The 19,946-nt window shown below is 33.3% G+C and overlaps 4 protein-coding genes across 7 annotated transcripts; 1 reads left to right on the top strand and 3 right to left on the bottom strand.

Annotated features, from left to right (window-relative positions):
• Positions 1-862: 862 nt before the first annotated feature.
• On the bottom strand, positions 863-5,162 carry LOC121762071 (RINT1-like protein MAG2). Of its 4 annotated transcripts, XM_042157832.1 has the most exons (5): positions 4,782-4,809; positions 4,612-4,698; positions 3,969-4,207; positions 3,630-3,733; positions 863-2,963 (listed from the first exon to the last, which is right to left on the bottom strand). In XM_042157832.1, exons 3-5 carry the CDS (start codon positions 3,988-3,990, stop codon positions 1,080-1,082), a joined length of 2,010 nt encoding a protein of 669 aa, XP_042013766.1. In that variant the 5' UTR covers positions 3,991-4,207; positions 4,612-4,698; positions 4,782-4,809; the 3' UTR covers positions 863-1,079. The 4 variants fall into 4 exon arrangements, with proteins under 4 accessions (XP_042013766.1, XP_042013764.1, XP_042013763.1 ...); XM_042157830.1 differs by lacking the exon at positions 3,969-4,207 and having other exon boundaries at positions 4,782-5,162; XM_042157829.1 differs by lacking the exon at positions 3,969-4,207 and having other exon boundaries at positions 4,779-5,162.
• Positions 5,163-9,637: 4,475 nt separating this feature from the next.
• LOC121760827 (probable serine/threonine-protein kinase PBL11) lies at positions 9,638-12,617 on the top strand. Its single transcript, XM_042156431.1, has 6 exons — positions 9,638-9,955; positions 10,464-10,873; positions 10,966-11,107; positions 11,191-11,327; positions 11,896-12,019; positions 12,298-12,617. The coding sequence occupies exons 1-6, from the start codon at positions 9,811-9,813 to the stop codon at positions 12,615-12,617; spliced, it is 1,278 nt and encodes a 425-aa protein (XP_042012365.1). The 5' UTR covers positions 9,638-9,810.
• Positions 12,618-13,279: 662 nt separating this feature from the next.
• LOC121760828 (auxin-responsive protein SAUR32-like) lies at positions 13,280-13,555 on the bottom strand. The gene has a single exon (XM_042156433.1). It carries the CDS (start codon positions 13,553-13,555, stop codon positions 13,280-13,282), a length of 276 nt encoding a protein of 91 aa, XP_042012367.1.
• A 1,784-nt stretch (positions 13,556-15,339) lies between these two features.
• On the bottom strand, positions 15,340-17,163 carry LOC121761033 (galactose mutarotase-like). The gene is made up of 5 exons (XM_042156613.1): positions 16,941-17,163; positions 16,805-16,854; positions 16,334-16,457; positions 16,150-16,248; positions 15,340-16,051 (listed from the first exon to the last, which is right to left on the bottom strand). The coding sequence occupies exons 1-5, from the start codon at positions 17,110-17,112 to the stop codon at positions 15,429-15,431; spliced, it is 1,068 nt and encodes a 355-aa protein (XP_042012547.1). The 5' UTR covers positions 17,113-17,163; the 3' UTR covers positions 15,340-15,428.
• Positions 17,164-19,946: the final 2,783 nt, after the last annotated feature.

The following is a 19,946-nucleotide window of genomic DNA, read 5'->3' on the forward strand; positions in this document are numbered from 1 at the left end:
TTAAAGTTTGAATTTTGTATACCAAATTATAAGAGCTTATTTTAAGTTTGGTTATCTTCCAATCAAGGGCCGACCGATTCCTATGAATAGAATAATTTACTTTGATCATCAATCATTTGGATTTTTGTGATCACTATAGTGAAACACATAAGGACAAAATAGTATATATGATAAATCACTATATATATTTTTTCTTTGTATATATATGCGGTATGTAAGTATAAAGGTAGGGGGAATGCACTCAATTATTTCTTGGACTTTCCTGTTTTCTTGATTTCTAGTTTTCTACAATTTTGGTGACGTTTATAAAAAAAGTTACTGTAAAAATCCAATTTTAAAATATGGTAAGCTTGCAAGCTGCGTAAATGAGAAGGAATGTCAGTGGTGTTGTCAAATGTATGCAAAATGTTGATTGCATTACAAGTGAAAATGGTTTTTATCCAAAATAGAATTTGTATTGTTTGTGATGGAACATTACTATAGAAGTTGACATAGCATAGATATGATAATAGAGCATGGGAACTAGAGTATAATATGCAGATAAAATGATGTAGCTTTGTCTTGTGAAAGAGAGCATCAAGTACAATGACATATCAACAACACAATTTTGTCTGGCAGAATCATATGATTATAAATTAAATATAATACTACTCTAATATGCATTACAAAAATCTAACCCTAAAACATGAAAAATTTCTGTAAATCCAAGGGCGACCATGGCATTTTTGATCGACCCTACCCTCAGAGAGTTTAGGGTTGGCCGGCTCTCCCGCCCCTGATTGTGCCATTACTATTTCCCCATGTTCGGATTTGTTTTAAATTTATTTTTGCGTATGCTAATTTGTTCTCAATTATCCTCATGTCACAGTAATATCTTCATAAGGAGGGATGCAAGAAGTGCTCAAATAAACATTTTGGACAAAATAACATTTATAATTATAGCATCACTAAGATCCATCGATGGGGATTTAAACTTGTAACTAGTTAACTATCCCCAACTGGAAAACTTAAATTCAGTAAAGATATAGTAGCTAAAAAAACTAGAGCATTTGCAAAAGTAGTGGATTTGGACAAACCTTTCAACTGCTGAACACTCTGGTCTTCATAATCTTTTCTACCTCACCAACAGTTAACTGCATAATCCCATTTTCTCTTAACCATCTTTCATCAACCATCAAAGTACTCTTTAACTCTTTCTTTGCTGTTTTTAACAACTTCAAGCCATTACTTGTCTTGGGAAAGAAGCCTTGAGGTCTCAAACACCATGATTCAAAAACGCCAAACAGAACTGTCAAGTCGTTAGATAGCCTCTGAACTCCCCCATCATGAAACTTCACATTGCCCACTAGTATGCTATAGAAAATTGATCTATCTATACCAGCAGCCAAACTTCTCCACAGCCTTGTAAAATCCGTTTTGTTCAACCCTTCTTCCAGGAGAAACAGTTTTCCCTGCAAATAATCCATAGCTTCCATGAAAGATCGTGAGAGCGCCGAGGTTTCTTCACTCTTTTCTTGCCATTGTCTTTTGTTCTTTATATACTCTCGGCAAAGTGCATCAAAACCCCGTAAGACAACAGTGGACAGCTTCTCTATCCATTCCATTTTGAATTCTTCCAGCTTTTTGATTTCTTCACGAAAAATACCTCTCTCAGTAGCATCCAAATCACCTGCTGTTTCACTGCACCCAGATTGTTTTGTTTCCATTTCCAGAAAGAATACATCCTCACAGAAATCTTCTAAAGTGGACTGAAAAAAGCTCCCTGCACTAACAGACTTGGCAACCTTAATTAGAGCAGTGTCATCTGTCAGCGCAGTCAGCCCCTCAGCTTCTTGACACCTTTGCCACAGGCAATCCAAATACTTGTGTATTATAGGTGCACCTGCCAATTTGAGAAATCTTGACCTCAATGAGAAGCTAGGCACTGATCGACAACGGTCAATGACAGAAGATAGGCTTCGGAAAACAGCACTTGCTATCCCAGGAGATTTGCTCTCTTCTTGACCAGGTAGAAGAGTTACATTTTCACCTTCCTTTATCCAATTCCTGTCATCTTCCAATTCAATGTGTAGTTTATCAAGTGTGTCACGAAGCTCAATTTGAGCCCACAACTCAAGCCAGTCAGGTCTATCACAAAATACAACCAATGAAGACATCTTCTGCATATTGTCTTCTTCTTCTAGAGAAAGAAGGATTCCTGAATTTGCTGCCAAAGACTGAACTCGTTTATCAAATGCGATCATCAAGTCTACAAGATGTAGCCATGATACCCTAGCCTGTGTTTGGATAGCAGTTTCACTCTCTTCTTCAAGCTTCTTGATGTACAAGGGAAATATTTCTTTTGCCAGGTGCGTCGATAGGGAAAATACCATTGCTGAGATCCATTCTTCTCTACAACTGTAACCAGAAAGCATAGCTTCATCTACCAGCGGTTGCAATAAATCATCCATAGAATCAACATAGTCGCGAGTGATCTTATATGCAAGCGCAAATATATAATCTGGCTTCTCAATCCACTTTGAGAAGTGGCGTTGAGATGCAATAGATAAAGGATTCACAAGTTCCTCAATAACCCAAAGGGGTTGGTGAAGAGCAACATCCTTATTATGCCCCTCAAGTTGGCGAGATTTTCTTTTTCTCTGCAATTCCTGGAGGCCGCACAATGCGAGAAAACTCTCACAGTACTGGAGTTTCAATTCTCCTTGCATTGTAAAAAGTGGATTTTTCACATTAGATGAGCCTTTAGAATTTGTACTGGATGAACTTAAGGGTGGTGGCCACCCAAGAGAAGCAAGAAGGGCTCGATGATCAGCAATAGCCTGGGGCCTTAGAATGGCCAATGCTCTATCAATTCTATGATCAACTGCTGAAACTAGCCGAATCCATTGAGGATGTGTCTTTATAACTGAGCTGAGAACATCTTCTGTTAATTTAAGAGCCCTTAGAGCACCTGCACGCATATCCTACAAAGCAGAGGTAAACAGCAAAAAAAACAAAACCTTATGTTAGGTAGACTTCTTTTCAGTCTTTACCCACACAATAATCATTACTTATTTGAACATATAGTTTAAATACTTATCCCCAGATTGTACCATCTTTTTGCTAACTAATGCACAAATTGACAAGAATGAAAAAGGCAACACCAATGCACGTTTACAACATTATTCTGTAGCCTAAATATATAAAAAGTTTTGAACATCTCATGCTGTGAAAGTGTTTCCTGAAAGTGAATACCTTGTGATACCATATTCATGAACATCTCAATGAGAAGAAAGAACTGCTAAATGGAAGGACACGGTATGAGCTAAACAATCTAGTTTTTTACCATGGTTTGACAAACGTGGAAATGGTGTAAGTTAAAGATAAATCGTTAAACATTTCCAATAAGTCATATGATACTATGATAGTTGGTTGATACTATGATTAATGCACAAACTCTTCATTTTGATAAATTGATAGTCTACTACACTGCAGGATGATATTCAGTTATTTTACCTCTAACTAAACTGAGAAGATAACTGCACACAAACAAATAGTTGATTTCAAATCTAATGTAAAATATGATAAGATTTTGGTATTTCAAATATTCACAGAAATTTGTAGCATACAGTTCCAGTGAGAGTACTAACTTCTAGATCTTTCATCGATGGATGCCTCCGCAACGTTCTATTCATAGTGGATGATACAGCATCTTCAATATCACCAACCAAAGTATCAAGCTTCAATGCTGTCTCTGAAAGTACGAAAGAGAGTGATTACAAGAGCAACACATAAGAAAAGCAGGACCAAGAAAATAAAACCATAATTTTGTTTATTTTGTCTTCTACTAGATAGTTTGATACTGGAGCTGCCGACATTCTGGCACAATCTCATTCATACTACTGTATGGAATAATGGAATTACATCATAGTATAATATTTCACAGGCACACAACTATCTTTTTTTCGCCAATAACATAAAATCAGTACCTTTCATGTGTTTCAGGAACATCCTTGCTGTGTATTTATAATATGGATTCTAAGAAGAAAAGAAAGTTCTACCAACATGCAGATAACAAAAAGGGGTGTGGCATAACTCTTGCAATAGAATCAATATCATACTCTTCAAGCCATGGCCTAGTACAGAATTATGAACAAGACGAAGTGAGATTAAGCAAACATTCAGCCCGTGATTGATACTCAACTCCACCTTGAAGTGATCTACAAATCTGTATTTATCAGCTAGTCACATTAACAGAAACATAGTGATCAGGATATATGTGCATACATGTGTCAGGGGCTCAAAATGTGATCTTAGCTCTTCTAAGATTCCCAACACTTACTCAAACAAGTAGAAACAAAGATCAAAGGTTGGAGATTGAAACAACTAACAACATAGTAAAAGTACTAAAACTCAAATTAGTAATAGTAATAGCTTTCTCAACATGCTTGGTTATCATTGTATGTTCTTCCAATTGTTTTCTAAATTGCTTAAATCCTTCAAAACATTCTAATCTAAACCAAAACAAAAGTAGCAAATTATCCCCAATACATAACACTTCCTCATAAATTCGTTCTTAATTTCATAAAAAGAGCTCCCTACATACAATGGTAAACTGGAATGGGGGCTAACCTGCATAATTTCTCACAGTTTCAACTCTTGCCACTTCCTTGGCCAATGCTTGTAACTCTTCACCCATCCCTCTCCGCGATTCCCCATCTATAAACACGAGGAAAAAGTAATTAGCTTTCAAACAGCATTCGGAATTCAGAAACCCCAAAAATCCCCAAAGCTACAACCACCTGAGGACGGGTGAGTGGAGAGGCGGCGGAGATCATCCAGCTGAGCATGCACGTTGGAGAAGAGTGATCCGACCCGATTCGAGTAGGAAGAATGGCGGGTCAAGTGAGATTGGAGCTCGGTGTTGAGTTGGGAAAGTGTGCGATCAATTGCATCGGACTGGATTTGGAGCTCGGACAGCAAAGCCGGGGCTCCATCAAGGGCTTCTGTGGAGTTGAGTTTGGAATTGAGGAAGTAGAGAGCGTCGGAGGAGAGTGAGGCGGGCGGCGGTAAGGGTCGGGTCGGTCGATCATCCTTGGATCGGGCCATCCGTTTTGACGATCCGAATTGCAACGACAACTGAATTGGAAGATGGAAAGAATGTCGTCATTATTGCACTTTGGTCCCTGTTTAATTCACTACGATTTTTATCAATTTTCATTAACTTGCACTTGTTTTAATTATCATCCAAAGTAAACGTTTTATTGATTAGTAATTAGACATAAATTTAAAAATCGTATTGTTCGAATTCGATTTGTGACTATTACAACATGAGAAATGTTTAGAGACATAATGGCAATACCATAATGAGGTTAAAATAGTTATTTTAGATTGTTTTATGTTTTTATTTAAATATATGTTTTGTACATATACCATACTAGCCTTATGCATATAAAAACATTTATTTATATTTAAGAATTACTTGCTTAGGAAAGTTGTGTGTATTTATATGGATGGCTTGATTTAAGCAAATATATACTCTAATCATCTCACCACAATCTCCAATCTCTCATACCTAATAGGCTGCATCATTATATTAGCTTTAATTTTATACTCCACTATTTTGTTTAGGAAGTGTACATATATTTCAAAATTTTAAATACTCCAATGATGCTAAATTTTTGAATTATTCTTTCTAACTTCAATCACGATTTTTTTTTAAAAAAATTAATCTAATATGATGAATTTAAACTCTATTTAAATAATACATTATACAATTAAATTTTTTAAATTCTAAACTTATAGGTACTTAATAGATTTAATACTCAATCTTAATTTTATTATTATAAAACATGATTGAATCTAGAATTTATATTTATAAAATTAATAAATCAATTTAATTGCTTGAGTTCTTAGAGCATCAAAATAAAGATTTGAAATTTATACATACTTTATTTTATTAATGGACAAAATGTTAGGGAACAACAATTTAAATTTATATACTAGAATTAAATTGTTACATGGTGTCAAAATAATGTGTTTTAGCTATAGAAATTTAATAGTCATGTTTCACAACTAAGAAATTTCATTTTTTATTCACAACCCCTTCCTTTCATTAGATTATAACAAGTAAAAATTAAGTATATATACATACATATATATACTATTAGTATTTTAAAATTTTAAACATTATTAACAAAAAAAAATAATTGGGTGTGAATGACTATTCTATTTCGTTGGATGATAGAACTAAGAAAGTAAGTATATAGTCATTTTTATGATTCAGAATTTTAATAATTATTTAATACTAATAAAATAATTTGATGAGAATGACTATTACTATTTCGTTGGATAATAACAATTATATATATATATACACTAACAATGACCTAAAAATGGTCTACGTATGATTTTGTTCTGTGTTTCTGTATTTAAATCTAGTTTGCATAAACCAAAACCCTATATATGGAGATAATCCAAACAAGTATGTGTTTAAATCTAGAAATTCAACCTAAATCTTGGCCCTAGGATTAGATTATCTAATGGTCAATACTATTACTATTTCGTTGGATGATAACAATTAGAGATTAAGTGCATATATACATGTAGTCATTTTTATGACTTAGAATTTAATAATTATTTAATACTACTAATGAAATTATTTGATGTGAATACTATTACTATTTCTGTGGATGATAACAATTAGAAATGGAGTGCATATATACATGTAGTCGTTTTTATGACTTAGAATTTTAATAATTATTTAATACTACTAATAAAATTATTTGATGTGAATACTGTTACTATTTCGTTGGATGATAACAATTAGAAATGAAGTGCAAATATACATGTAATCGTTTTTATGACTTCGAATTTTAATAGTAATTATTTAATACTACTAATAAAATTATTTCATGTGAATACCATTACTATTTCGTTGGAAGATAACAATTAGAAATGAAGTGCATATATACATGTAGTTATTTTTATGACTTCGAATTTTAATAATTATTTAATACTACTAATAAAATTATTTGATGTGAATACTATTATTATTTCGTTGGATGATAATAATTAGAAATGAAGTGCATATATACATGTAGTCGTTTTTATGACTTCGAATTTTAATAATTATATTAAAATAATACCTCAATAATTTGAAGCTAATACTATTACTATTTCGTTGGATGATAATATTTAAAAATTAAGTATACCTATACATGTAGCCGTTTTTATGACTAATAATTTTAATAATTTTTTAGTACTACTAATAAATAATTTGATGCTAACTATTACTATTTCGTTGGATGATAACAATTAAAAATTAAATATATATATATATACATATGTAGGGGAGCGTTATTCTCCTATTCATCCCTTAGATCCTTTATTCTTCTTAATATGAGCCGTTAGATCTCATTCATCAACGGTCCAGATGATCTGCATTATTACACTATAATGGTGCATTATTAGTCGGTGTGCATTATTCAACTGAAAATCTGCATTATTACACTATAATGGTGCATTATTAGTTGGTGTGCATTATTCAACTGAAAATCTGTATTATTAAATGACACGTAGCACCAATCTAACCGTCGGATGACAAAATCGTGGGGCTGAGATTAAAAAGAACAAAGAACAAAAGATACAAAAAGGAAATGAATACATCCCTACATATGTATATAGTATTTTTTATAATCTAACTTTAATGATTATTTAATAATAAAATAATTGGATGTGAATAAATATTTTTATTCCATAGGATGATAATATTAAGAAATTAAGTACTCCTACATGACTATTAGATGATTGAATTCAAATGTTTTTATATAATGCAAATTTGTAGAAAGTTAATTTATAATGTGGAGTATCTTACTAAATTATTGGCAAGCGCTTAGAATCAGAAAATATTGGCAATTGCAATCTCTTTATTTTTTGATTGAGTATATTAAGATAAAGGAGTGTAATTTGATATTAGTTGACTTTTGATAGTAATTTGATTGATGTACATTTAGTAATTTGATATGAATGGCCTTTTCTTTTGTGATTAATTGATATATTTAGTTATTATTTAATTTAAAATAAGGGTATATTAGTCAATATTATAAGTTGGCTTATGGCAAAATGGCATAGGGGTATTATGGCTTGGAGAAATTATGTCTTTAAATCATTGCTCTTGGAACATTTACCACTTTACTTGGTAAACGCCATTAATGTCAAGTGGAAGTGATTTGGAATCCTTTCTTATTTTGACTGAACACATTAAATTTTTATTTTCTATTCACTCTGTCCCATAAGATCATACACTCTTAGTTAGACATCGATTTTAATGTACAATTAATAAAGTAAGAAAGATAGAAAAAAAAGAAATTAAAATATTGGTAGTAGAAAATGAGTTTTCACTTCATTAGTGAAGACATTTTTCAAAATTAAAAAGTGCATAATCTGATGGGACAGACTAAAAAGGAAAGAGAGCATACTTTTATAAGACGAATGAAATATTTATTTTTGGGGCATATAAATAAATTTATAGTAATTAGAACATAAGAAGTCACCTGCATAATGTCAAGTAGTTTACAAAACCATCACATAATTATGACATTACAATGCCTTCAAAATATTAAAAGGCTATCATATCAAAATTTTATTTAATAATTTCAATAAAACCAAAATATACAATATTATGATACTTCCTCCGTCCTAAGGAAGATGATCCTTCTTTGAGCAGCACGAGATTTTATGCAATTTTATTTTGTGTGTTAGGTAGAGATAAAGTAAGAGGAAATGAATAAAATAGAGATAAAATAATTTTCTATTATTAGTAATAGATTATTTTGAGTGGAACAAATAAAAAAGGAAAGTGAGTTAATTTATTTATCTAAAACTAATTTGTTATACTTCGTGTTTTTATCTTGCCACGTGAACAAATTGTGTGACCCGGATTACGAACTCAAGAAAGAAATATTATATCGATATCATTATCTCCAAACGAGGTTGAAAAATACATCCATACATGCAGGATTGAATTCAAGCCTTCTAGCTTACAAGAGTGTTGTACTCCTCAACTTATGCTCAAATTGGCTTAGAAGAGTTTTTGTACTCCTCAACTATCCTCAAATTGGAACTTTATACTTCCTCGTCTAAGTGATTGAATTTCTTTTGGGCACAGGATTTAAGAAAATTAGTAATATTTATTGAGTTAAAGTGCAGTGAACAAAAGTATGAGAAAAAAAAGTAAGAAATATAAAGACGAAATAAAGTAAGAGAGATGAAATAAATTAACAGAGAGAAAATATTTTGTTATTTTTGCTAAAAAAGGAAATCAATTACTTGTAGTGAGACAATCCAAAATGGAAAATTGATGGACGGCGGGAGTACTCAAATTGAAGTGAGAAACAAACATTTCGAAGCATGCAAAGGAATATGGTATCATATATATATATATATAATATATAGTCTTGGTCTTCGTTCAAAAGCCACCACAATTATCCAATTTTGACTGGGTCAAGGACCACTCTTACTTACTGCAATAAGTTGAGTCCAAGCTTGCACTTAACACTCGAAGAAATTAATGATGGTTATAAATAGCAAAATAGATAATAAAAGAAAATCTTCCACATTTTCTCTATCAAAAAGAATGTAAATAGCCCACAAAATTCGTTCTTCATCACCATCATCATGCTCCTTCTATCTTGATCTGAAATCTAATCTCTCCTCAATTAAACAGATCAAAGATAAGAAGGTGCGACGAAATGTTAAAAAATACAACGATGAAATCAATGTTATAAATTAAATAATTTTGTTCTCGTCGTATATATATATACATATTTCATGGGGAATTGCTTTCATAGAAGTAGGATGTACGTTTTGACAACTCTTGATTTTAGAAGAGGCTGTCAAGAATGTATACACAGGCCAAAACATGATGGTGTTGAACGTGATCATAATGCTCATATTCATCGACCTCCACCTTCAGGTAATATATATACAAGGATGGTTTTGATTTTATTTCAATAGTTTGCTCTCATGTTTCTCAATTTTATTGCAAGATTTTTGTTTGATTTTACGTTTATCAATTAGTTTCGCTTTATCTGTTTACTTTCCTTGTTTTGTCATGAAAAAGATCAAAACATAGTTATAGAATGCATATCATCTCAAGCAAAATCCGAATCAGGTTGGAGTTTTTCCAGCGATGGATTCATGTATATATATGGACCGTTTGATAAAGAAAATGAGATAAAGCAAAATATGACACGAACACACAAGTAAGATAATTCTGGGTTATCTGCCCTAGCAAACGGATCCATAGAGTAATAACTTACATATATAGTAGAAGATTTCAAAATTCAAAATAACTAAATTATTTTCTTAGATGTAATATTTACTTAAAAATTTAGCTTATTTCCACTTGATAGACTATCTTTTTTGAGACAATGTTATGCCTGTATATGTTTAATTATCAGAAAAAATGAAAATGATGTCAGCTTCTGCAACGAATGAGAGACGAAGCCATCCATTGCCGACCCCAAACCATTCACCACAGATAGGCCTACACGATGAGAGCAAGACAAGTTCGTTGCCACTGCCGAAGCCAGAAAACCCTATACAAGACGAAGAAGCAAGCTGGGCAATTACAGCTTGTATTCTGCCATTGCCAACTTCAGAGTCTGAGATTCTATCAGCCCCGAATCTGAAGTCATTTTCAATGGATCAGCTGAGTCGAGCTACCTCAAATTTTTGTGAGGATAGCTTGCTCGGAGAAGGCGGATTTGGCTGCGTGTTTAAAGGCTGGTTGGATGAGAAAACCCTAAATGCTTCAAACCCTAGTTCAGGCTTACCGGTCGCTATCAAGAGGCTCATCCATTCTGGCTTCCAAGGTCATAGAGAGTGGCTGGTTAGTTTTCCCTTTTATTTATTATCATGCCTCGTTTTTAGCTGGGATTCTGTATTATGATTGAATGTGTATTTTTATGCGGCTTGGGGCAGTCAGAAGTGAACTATCTAGGTCGACTTCACCATCCGAATCTAGTGAAACTCATCGGATATTGCTTAGAAGGCGTAGATCGGATTCTGGTGTATGAGTTCATGCCCGGAGGCTGCTTGGAGGATCTATTGTTCACCAGATCAAGTAAGTCTTCTTAATATAGCATTCATTTAATTAAACAGGTGACCAATTGAAAATGTATCATAATGTTCAATTTCACAATGCAGAAAATTGTCCAACTCTTTCATGGGTAAGAAGGGTTCGTGTGGCTGTAGGAGCAGCACGAGGGCTGTGTTTCCTACACGAGCTGCAATCACCGGTCATATATCGCGATTTTAAGGCTTCCAATGTTTTGCTAGATTCTGTAAGTAGTTAAGATTTAGTTATGGAAATAAATATTGTGCAATGGCTTACACTTTCTTTGTCCGCCATTAGGAGTCTCATTTCTTGGCGGCACGGGTTTTAAGAAATGTTGAGAAAATAATGTGGAAAAAAGTTAGTGGAATATGAGTCCTACTTGTATATACATTAGTTTTAAATGAAATATGAGTAGAATGGGTTAGTGGAATGTTGACCATATTACCATTTATAGTAAAAATGAACTGAGACTCCTATTTGAGGACGAACTAAAATGGAAAAACGGGACTCCTATTCGCGGATAGAGGAAGTATATGAATACAAACTTCTCCTTTCCGTCCACAATCAAACTTAGTAGTGGACGGACATGTATCTAACGTAAATTTGGTAAAGTAAGGTTTAAGTATTATTAGTCGAAGATGAATAAATAAGAGATCTAGAGAAGAAGTGGTGGCTCATGAACCAAAAATAGAAGAAAACTAATTTTTGTCAACGGATTAAAATGGAAAAAAAAACATGATCATTGGTTGTGCACGACAAAAGTATTATGTACTGAGGCAATTCTGATGGTGCAGGAGTTCAACGCAAAACTTTCAGATTTCGGACTGGCAAAAACTGGCCCCACTCAGTCTCAGACTCATGTAACCACCAGAGTAATGGGCACCGAAGGTTATTGTGATCCACACTATATTGCCACAGGTAAACTTGCATGTTTTCTAATCTTCAATAAGCTTATAATGCGTCTCACTTTGATTCGGTACATGTTTGAAGAATTGTAAAGGGAATGAACGGAAAACATTAGTGAAATGTGAGTCTGTTTACCAAAAATAGAAAAATAAAATGTAGTACAAACATTTAACAAAGACACCAAAGTAGACGAGTGTGACACGAGTAACTAAGTAGATCTCAACACCACCAACATTGATCGACATGATTATAGAAAGACACAACATAATATGTTATTTTATTATTTGTAGGAAAATTGACGGTAAAATGCGACGTATATAGCTTCGGAGTGGTGCTACTAGAGCTGCTAACGGGACGTCCGGCCATCGACGAGACAAAGTTTGAGGAGGAGAAGAATTTGGTAGAGTGGGCAAGGCGTCATATTAATGACAAGGGCAAATTGTTCAGAATAATGGACACAAGGTTAGAGGGCCAATATTGTAAGAGAAGTGTTTACATTGTTGCAAATATAGCGTTGCGATGTTTAAATCTCGAGCCCAAATATCGGCCGCCTATGACTTACATATTGGATATTCTTCAAAACCTTCCTTCCTATAAATCACAACATTAATTTTGTCTAATCATTCTTTAACTATCATTATACATTGCTTTTCCAGCCTTTAATTACGTACAACTTTCTTTTGTGTATATTCATTTCCAATTATGTAATAACTTTTATTTATGATTGCTTTTGAAAATCTTTTTTGATTCTCATAAAATCTAGGCTAAAGTCCCAAAATGGTCCTTAACATATTGCATTTTTTTTATTTTGGTCCAAAACATTATCTTTTGAATTATTCGTTCTCTCACATTTGGTCCATTTTGGACGGTTCCGTCAATTTTTTGACGATTTTAATTACTGGGTCACAAGTCCGTCACTAATCCGTCACTAACTGAGAGAAACAGATCCGTCACAAATCCGTCACTAATCCGTCACAAATCACCTAAAAACTTATTACTTGGATTTTATCGTCATATTTTGATTCGTTAAACCTTATAAACGTACGTAACATTTTGTATAATTCTAAGCTAGAAATCATCCAAAAATATTGGTAAATTTGCTAGAAACTCCGTAATATTTTTTTGATTGATCGATCAAAACATAAAACAATCAAAAGATCACGCAAATTCAAGTCAAATTCAAACCAAGAGCCAAATAAAACGAGTTTTGATTTTACAAAAACATCAAATTTAAAAATCACCTAACAATAACTCCAACCGCCATTAGTTTCATCACGCCTTGAAGCACAAAAACTGGTGGTGGTGGTGATGGAGCCGTGGTGCTCTGCCGTCTCCTTGTCGATCAGGCAGGGGATGTTGATCGGACCTTTCTGATAAAAAAACGTACTCCTCCGACGCCTTGAGCAGCTGCGTGAACAGTGGGTGGTTCACGTACATCACCGGCATCACAAACCGCTGCTGCTCGCCGCCCTGCCCCACCATCATCGCCAGATACCCCTTCGGAATGCTCCGCCGCCCGTGGTGGTGGTGGAAGTGAATGTGCGGCATGTTTTCGAGATTCAGTTTAACCAAATCGATGTGAAATTGATTCAATCTAACCAAATCGATGTGAAATTGATGCGCAAAATTAGATGCAGAGACGAATCGAAGGATGTTAGATAGAGAAAGGCCAGGGATCGGAGGCGGAGACGGCGAGTTTGAAGGTGGTTATGGCGGAATCGGTGAGAGATCTAGGGATGTTGCTCATGGTAGATGATTGCGCTTGAACAGAAACGCATGAATTGGATTGAGAATTTTAAGCTTCAATTTTGCTTATATAGATAGAGAGAGAGAGAGATTGAGTGGGGTTTGTTTCTGGTTTTGGATTCTGAGTTTATACGCCAAGAATCATGCTGTTGTTTCTCTCTCATTAGTGACGGATTAGTGACGAAGTAGTGACGGATCAGTTTCTCCCAGTTAGTGACGGATTAGTGACCCGGTAATTAAAACCGTCAAAAATTTGACGGAACCGTCCAAAATGGACTAAATGTGATCCGATTTCAAATGTGAGAGACTGAATAATTCAAAAGATAATGTTTTGGACCAAAATCAAAAAAACACAATAGGTTAAGGACCATTTTGGGACTTTAGTCTAAAATCTAATATAAATAATAAAGTACTCCCTCGGTTAACGGTTTAAAATTTCAATTTGGCACAAGTTATAAGATATACCTAGAAAGAATACAGAAATAGTTAGTAAAATGTCATATGTCCGCGAATAGGAGTCCCGTTTTTTCATTTTAGTCCGTCCGTGAATAGGAGTCTTGGTTCACTTTTACCATAAATGGTAATAGGGTCCCTTATTCCACTAACTCATTCCACTCACATTTCATTTAAAACTAATATACACAAGTGGAACCCCTATTCCACTAACTTTTCTTAACATTTCTTAAAATCTGTGCCGCCTATAAATGAGACTCTTAATGGCGGATGGAGGGAGTATTATTTTTATACCAATAGAAGGTGAATGTAATAAATTTGTGGAGTGTGGAGACCACTTATCTAATTAAAATGGAAAACCATAGTAATGAGATTTTAAATTGTGGACATCCCAAAATTAAAATGACATAATTTCATGGACGGAGGGAGTGTGATTTAGAATCCAAAACTATTCATTATTAATTCATTTTTATTTAAAATATAGTATTAATTTTTTAATTCATATCATCGCAAACAAATACTAAAAATTTTAAAAAAATCAGAAAATTCAATCTATTTAAATTTGATTTTCATAATTTAATTTTTTATAATTTGATTTACTTTTATCCAAAATAGCATACCCCATGAATATATTAATTAAAACATAAAATTTTAAAAATAAAGGTGTTACTATATGATTATATCATAAAACAGACCTTACGTCAAAAAAATATTTTTCTTTTTAATTTTATGAACCTTAACTTTATTTCAATTTTTTTTATCTACGACATTGCATATTTGTGTGACGTTGTCCTACAAAGATTTCGGTGTTGATGCATTCATTCATGGTACGAGTGAAACATGTTTCTCGAGTTGTGACGTAGAAGGAATAATAGATTGAGTTTTGATGCAACAAATGGATTTTACGAGTGAATCCAGTCAGATCAAATTTTGTATGATTACACAAAATTAAGCAAATTTGCAAGTTCAAGATAAATTAAGTTTGAGATGATAAATCAATTAACGTCAAAACTCTATTAATTTTTGTATGATAAACATTAGCATTTTTTTTTGTATCTTAGTACATTTCATTAATTTTTACATTGTTCTTTACCCATAATATTATTTCTTCAAGTCCTATCCAAAGCTTATAGTAGTACAAAAATATTTTTCATATATAGATTGCTACCAAAACACACAAATATTCAACATAACAGCACAATCACATAGTACTACTACTATGTTAACTAGCTGTAAACCTATAAACCATAACATGCAAATAACTCTCCCCCACATTCACAATCTGTGAAGGAAAATTAGGCTGATTAACAGAATCAGGATACCCTTGAGTCTCCAAGCACAATCCACTATACCTTCTATAAACAACCCCATTTTTCCCCACAGTATCACCCAACATATTACTTGTATAAAACTGCACCCCAATCTGATTAGTCCACAGCTCCATCTTCCTCCCCGACCCCTCATCGAGCACGACAGCCGCCTTCGTTAGATGCCTCCCTGCCCCTTCCCTGTCCAAGACATAGTTGATGTCATACCCTCCGGCCAACTCATCCAACCTGCTCCCTATCTCCCGATGCTGGAGGAAGTCGTAGGGCGTCCCCTTGACAGAGGAGATTGCGCCCGTTGGGATGAGTTTGTCATCCACGGGTGTGATCTTGGAAGCGAGGAGCTGGATCTTGTGAGACAGGATGTTGCCATTTGCATGGCCACCGAGATTCCAGTATGTGTGGGAGGCTAGATTGATTGGGGTTGGCTTGTTGAGTGGCTTGGCTTCCATCTTTATCGCGAGCTTGTTTGATCCTACGAAGAGGTATGTCACCATTACAGATACTTCACCAGGAAATCCTGTTTCAACATGTGATCAAATGTTAGCTTGGAAACTACATGTGTATGTTCTTTCCTTATCATCAAGTGTGTATTTAACTATTTATGTATGTATATACCTTGTTCACCGTCGTGGCTGTTGTAAGTTAGAGTTATGTGGCTGTTCTCTATGTGTTCTTGGACTGTCCACACCACATCACTGAATCCTATCTTACCACCTAATTCATGTTTCCAATGACAATTGCTTAAGTACTAATGAAACTGGGAGAGAATTTGAAATGTTTAGGAGGGGTTGGATCATACCATGGAGAGTGTTTCCATTGTCGTTATCTGGCAGTTTGTAGACTACGCCGTTGAGGGTGAATTGCGCGCCTGAGATTCTATTAGCAACGCGGCCGACAAGGGCACCAAAGTAGGTTGTATCATTCTGCACAAATTTGAACTTAACATACATGTAAAGAAATGCTCTGTTTCATCATGTAAATTCCAAAACAAGTTTGTTTTTTCAACTTTCAAGCATACATTCATGTTTTCAGAAGTGCAATTTCTGCAGAAGAACATCTTATCTGGATCTAGCTAATTTGGCCTAACAGTTCTAGATTTGAAGGATGTATGATCCGTCTGATCAGCTAGCACAAAATTGGGAAATAAAATGCAGGAAATTGACCGTTAAGATGTGTGTATTTGGCATCAAATCAGCTACATGATTGATGATTTACATATATATCTACATAAAACTCTGATAAATTCCAAAATTGAAGGGGTCAGACTTGCCTTGTAACCGTCTACGGATCCAAAACCGAGAACTATGTCATCCAACTTGCCTGAAAAACAACGAAAGCGTCACACACACTGACGCACATTTGTATGTGTAGAGAGAAACAGAGGCAGGAATGTTGGAGTTAGTTACCATTCCGATCGGGAACCACGACGGAGATGACGGTGGCGCCATAGTTAGTGATGTTGACAGAGAAATCGCCTCTCCGCAGTTGATACACACCGATTTCTGTAGCAGCTTCACAAACATTGCTTAGCGAGAACGCGATCATCATCACGCAAAAAAACAAAGCTGCTTTAGCCATTTCTGCAGGTTTAGAGGCACAAAAAATGAAATGAGAAAGAAAAATGTGATTTGAGGGGATAAACTGAAGGGGGTTATTATAGTAGTAGTACTCCCACGGTCCCAACTCCGTCTCAACTTTACTTCAATTATTTTTGTCAAAAATAATATTCTCTCCAATTAATTATCTATTTTTGTCATTTTTATCAGTTCCTCATTAATAGTTCATTTTCATTTTTTTTACTATAAATACTAAATATGTCACACATTTCACTCATATTTTATTCTATAAATAGCAAGTATATCCCCTAATAATTGTCCATTAACTTTTTCAATCCACTTATTTTTATATTTCTTAAAAATATGTGTACTGAAATCAAAATGGACAATTATTAAGGGACGAAAGAAGTATTTATTTTATCTCTATGTAATTTAAGAATTTATTGTATTTTAAATGTCGTATAAAAAAAATGCCATAAATAATTTGAGATGGAAGAGTATTATGGATAAGGATTAGTGTGCTTGCTTGTGTGTGTGTGTGTGTGAGGGAGAGAGAGATTTACTAGAATGATGAAAAAAGTCTTGTGTGGATCTTCTCGAAATAAATGGTAGCAATATCATAAGAAGACTCTGTGGGAAATAAATACAACCAATTTTGGAAATTTATGATTTACTTACATGATTTGGTTTTATCCAAAGTCCAAACCATTGCAACAGAAATTAATTCTCGTCAACAAACCACATCAATACAATCTGTCGATTCTCATTTAAATAATTTAGAGGTAAAGTTTTATAATTAACCTTTTTTTAGTACAGTACAAATTAATAACCTTTTTCCAGTATAAATTATTACTCCCTCATCCTACAAAATAACTGCCATAAATAAAATTTATTTTCTACTTTTAATACATTAATCTCATATCTAGTATATTCAATTATTTTATTAATGATATATTTTTTAATTACTAATAAATGTCTAATTTTTGAATAGATTTTAAGAAATTATTTGACTTAAAAGAATATGGTAAAAAAAAGTTAATGAATATGAACAAAATGGGTCAATGGAATGCAAGGTCTATTTGCCAAAAATAATAAAAATCAAATAAGACATTTATTAATAGGTGGACGAAAAAAGAAAAGAAAACATTTAATGACGAATAAGAATTTTTTATATATAAAATAAATATATATAAATAGTACCGATATTTCATTAATTTTTTCACCTAATCTTTTTTACCTTTTTTAAAATTTGCACCAACTATCAACTTTAAATAAGATTTTAAATCATGAACGAAGAAAATACTCTTAAGTATGTTATCATTTCCAACCATTTACATCAAACTCAAATCATTTTTGAGTGTATGTCTATACCAAAAGTAATTTTAATCCAATCATTTACGTCAAACTCAAACATAAATATATCCACCTAATTTTATACTTTATTCAATTATATCACATACTTATTTAGTTTACACATTAATTCCACGATATTTTATCAATAATTTAAATTAATAAATAATTTTTTATTAAATATACTTTATATTTAGAAAAATTACACCACTTGAAATTAAAATACACTTCACATGTTATACTAAAATTAAAACATAAATCATAACATATTTTAAAATATCACAACAACAAAAAACATAGCACAATACGTATATAAATTTGCAAAAATTCAATACTCGAAATTTGTGTATTGTTCCCACCAATGATCAACTAGCGCATTTCAACGTTCCGGATGGACATTTCTATTTCTTATAGCGTCATATCGAGTCAAATACTCTTGAAATCAAGCATATTCATTTATTATTATAATTTGTTGTTCATCTTTTAATTCATATAAATTAAACAATAATTGGCGGTAGGGATGTCAATCGGGCCGGGCCGTCGGGTTTCGGGCCAACCCTACTCGGGTTGCGGGTCAATTGAGTGCGGGCTAATCGGGTTGTGATTTCTTTCGGGTTATAAAAGCTCAGCCCTAACCCTAAAAGCTCGGGTTTCGGGCTAGCCCAGCGGGTTAATCGGGTTGCTACCGATAATATTAACGTGCGATCAATCCAACAAATAATGATTAAAATTACTAATATTCATACAATGTAAAACATTTAATTATGATATATTTGAGATATATGCTTAAACTCAATCATAAACAACATCAAATACTAATATTTGAGATATTTCGTAGAATTTTAATGCATGTTTTAGAAATTTAAATATTTTTTTATGAATTTGATGTTTTTAATTTATTTATCAATTATAATATTAATAAAAATTCAATATATAATTTGTACATTTAATATAAAATTGAAAGTTATTTTTTTAGTTAAAATTAATCAATAAAATGTTGAATTAGGAGTAAAAAAATAGAATAATAGAAATTTTATCGGGTTTTCGAGCCAGCCCGTCGAGTTTTCGGGTCTGGCCCTAATGGGTTGCGGGGTAATCGGGTTTTAATTTTATCGGGCTAGAAATTTCTAACCCTAACCCTATAAATTTGGCGGGCTATTCGGGTCAGCCCACGGGTTACGGGCTACATTGACATCCCTAATTGGCGGGTTTGCAATGTCTTTGGTGTTGTTCCATAGAAAAATCCAAAAATAAATTTGAGCTTGTTATATAATTGGAGATAATTTGTACATAAAAAAAGAATTTTGATATATAATTGAAGATGGTCTGGTACTCGTAAATCCCAACCAAACATTATAATTCAACTTACCATGGGCCATGGAGGGATAAAACGTGACAGGTAGATCATATACAATGTGCCCAACCTTTAACAAATTCAAGAAACAATCCAATTTACACTACCTCACCCTTACAACTTGTTAAATACTCTTTGATTTAGCATCTCAT

The sequence above is a fragment of the Salvia splendens genome, chromosome 13, assembly GCF_004379255.2.
Source record: "Salvia splendens isolate huo1 chromosome 13, SspV2, whole genome shotgun sequence".
NCBI lineage: Eukaryota > Viridiplantae > Streptophyta > Magnoliopsida > Lamiales > Lamiaceae > Salvia > Salvia splendens.

Bases quoted from the DNA above. Each gene is read 5' to 3' on its own strand.
- LOC121762071 (XM_042157829.1), bottom strand. From the start codon at position 5,088: ATGGCCCGATCCAAGGATGATCGACCGACCCGACCCTTACCGCCGCCC. The intron at 4,699-4,778 runs GTTGTAGCTTTG...TCGTGTTTATAG, and splicing joins CACTCACCCGTCCTCAGGTG to ATGGGGAATCGCGGAGAGGG. The intron at 2,964-3,629 runs GTTAGTACTCTC...TCTGCTTTGTAG, and splicing joins CATCGATGAAAGATCTAGAA to GATATGCGTGCAGGTGCTCT.
- LOC121760827 (XM_042156431.1), top strand. From the start codon at position 9,811: ATGGGGAATTGCTTTCATAGAAGTAGGATGTACGTTTTGACAACTCTT. The intron at 11,108-11,190 runs GTAAGTCTTCTT...TTCACAATGCAG, and splicing joins TCTATTGTTCACCAGATCAA to AAAATTGTCCAACTCTTTCA. The intron at 12,020-12,297 runs GTAAACTTGCAT...TATTATTTGTAG, and splicing joins TCCACACTATATTGCCACAG to GAAAATTGACGGTAAAATGC.
- LOC121760828 (XM_042156433.1), bottom strand. From the start codon at position 13,555: ATGCCGCACATTCACTTCCACCACCACCACGGGCGGCGGAGCATTCCG.
- LOC121761033 (XM_042156613.1), bottom strand. From the start codon at position 17,112: ATGGCTAAAGCAGCTTTGTTTTTTTGCGTGATGATGATCGCGTTCTCG. The intron at 16,458-16,804 runs GCAAGTCTGACC...AAATTTGTGCAG, and splicing joins GATCCGTAGACGGTTACAAG to AATGATACAACCTACTTTGG. The intron at 16,249-16,333 runs GTATGATCCAAC...AACATGAATTAG, and splicing joins CAATGGAAACACTCTCCATG to GTGGTAAGATAGGATTCAGT.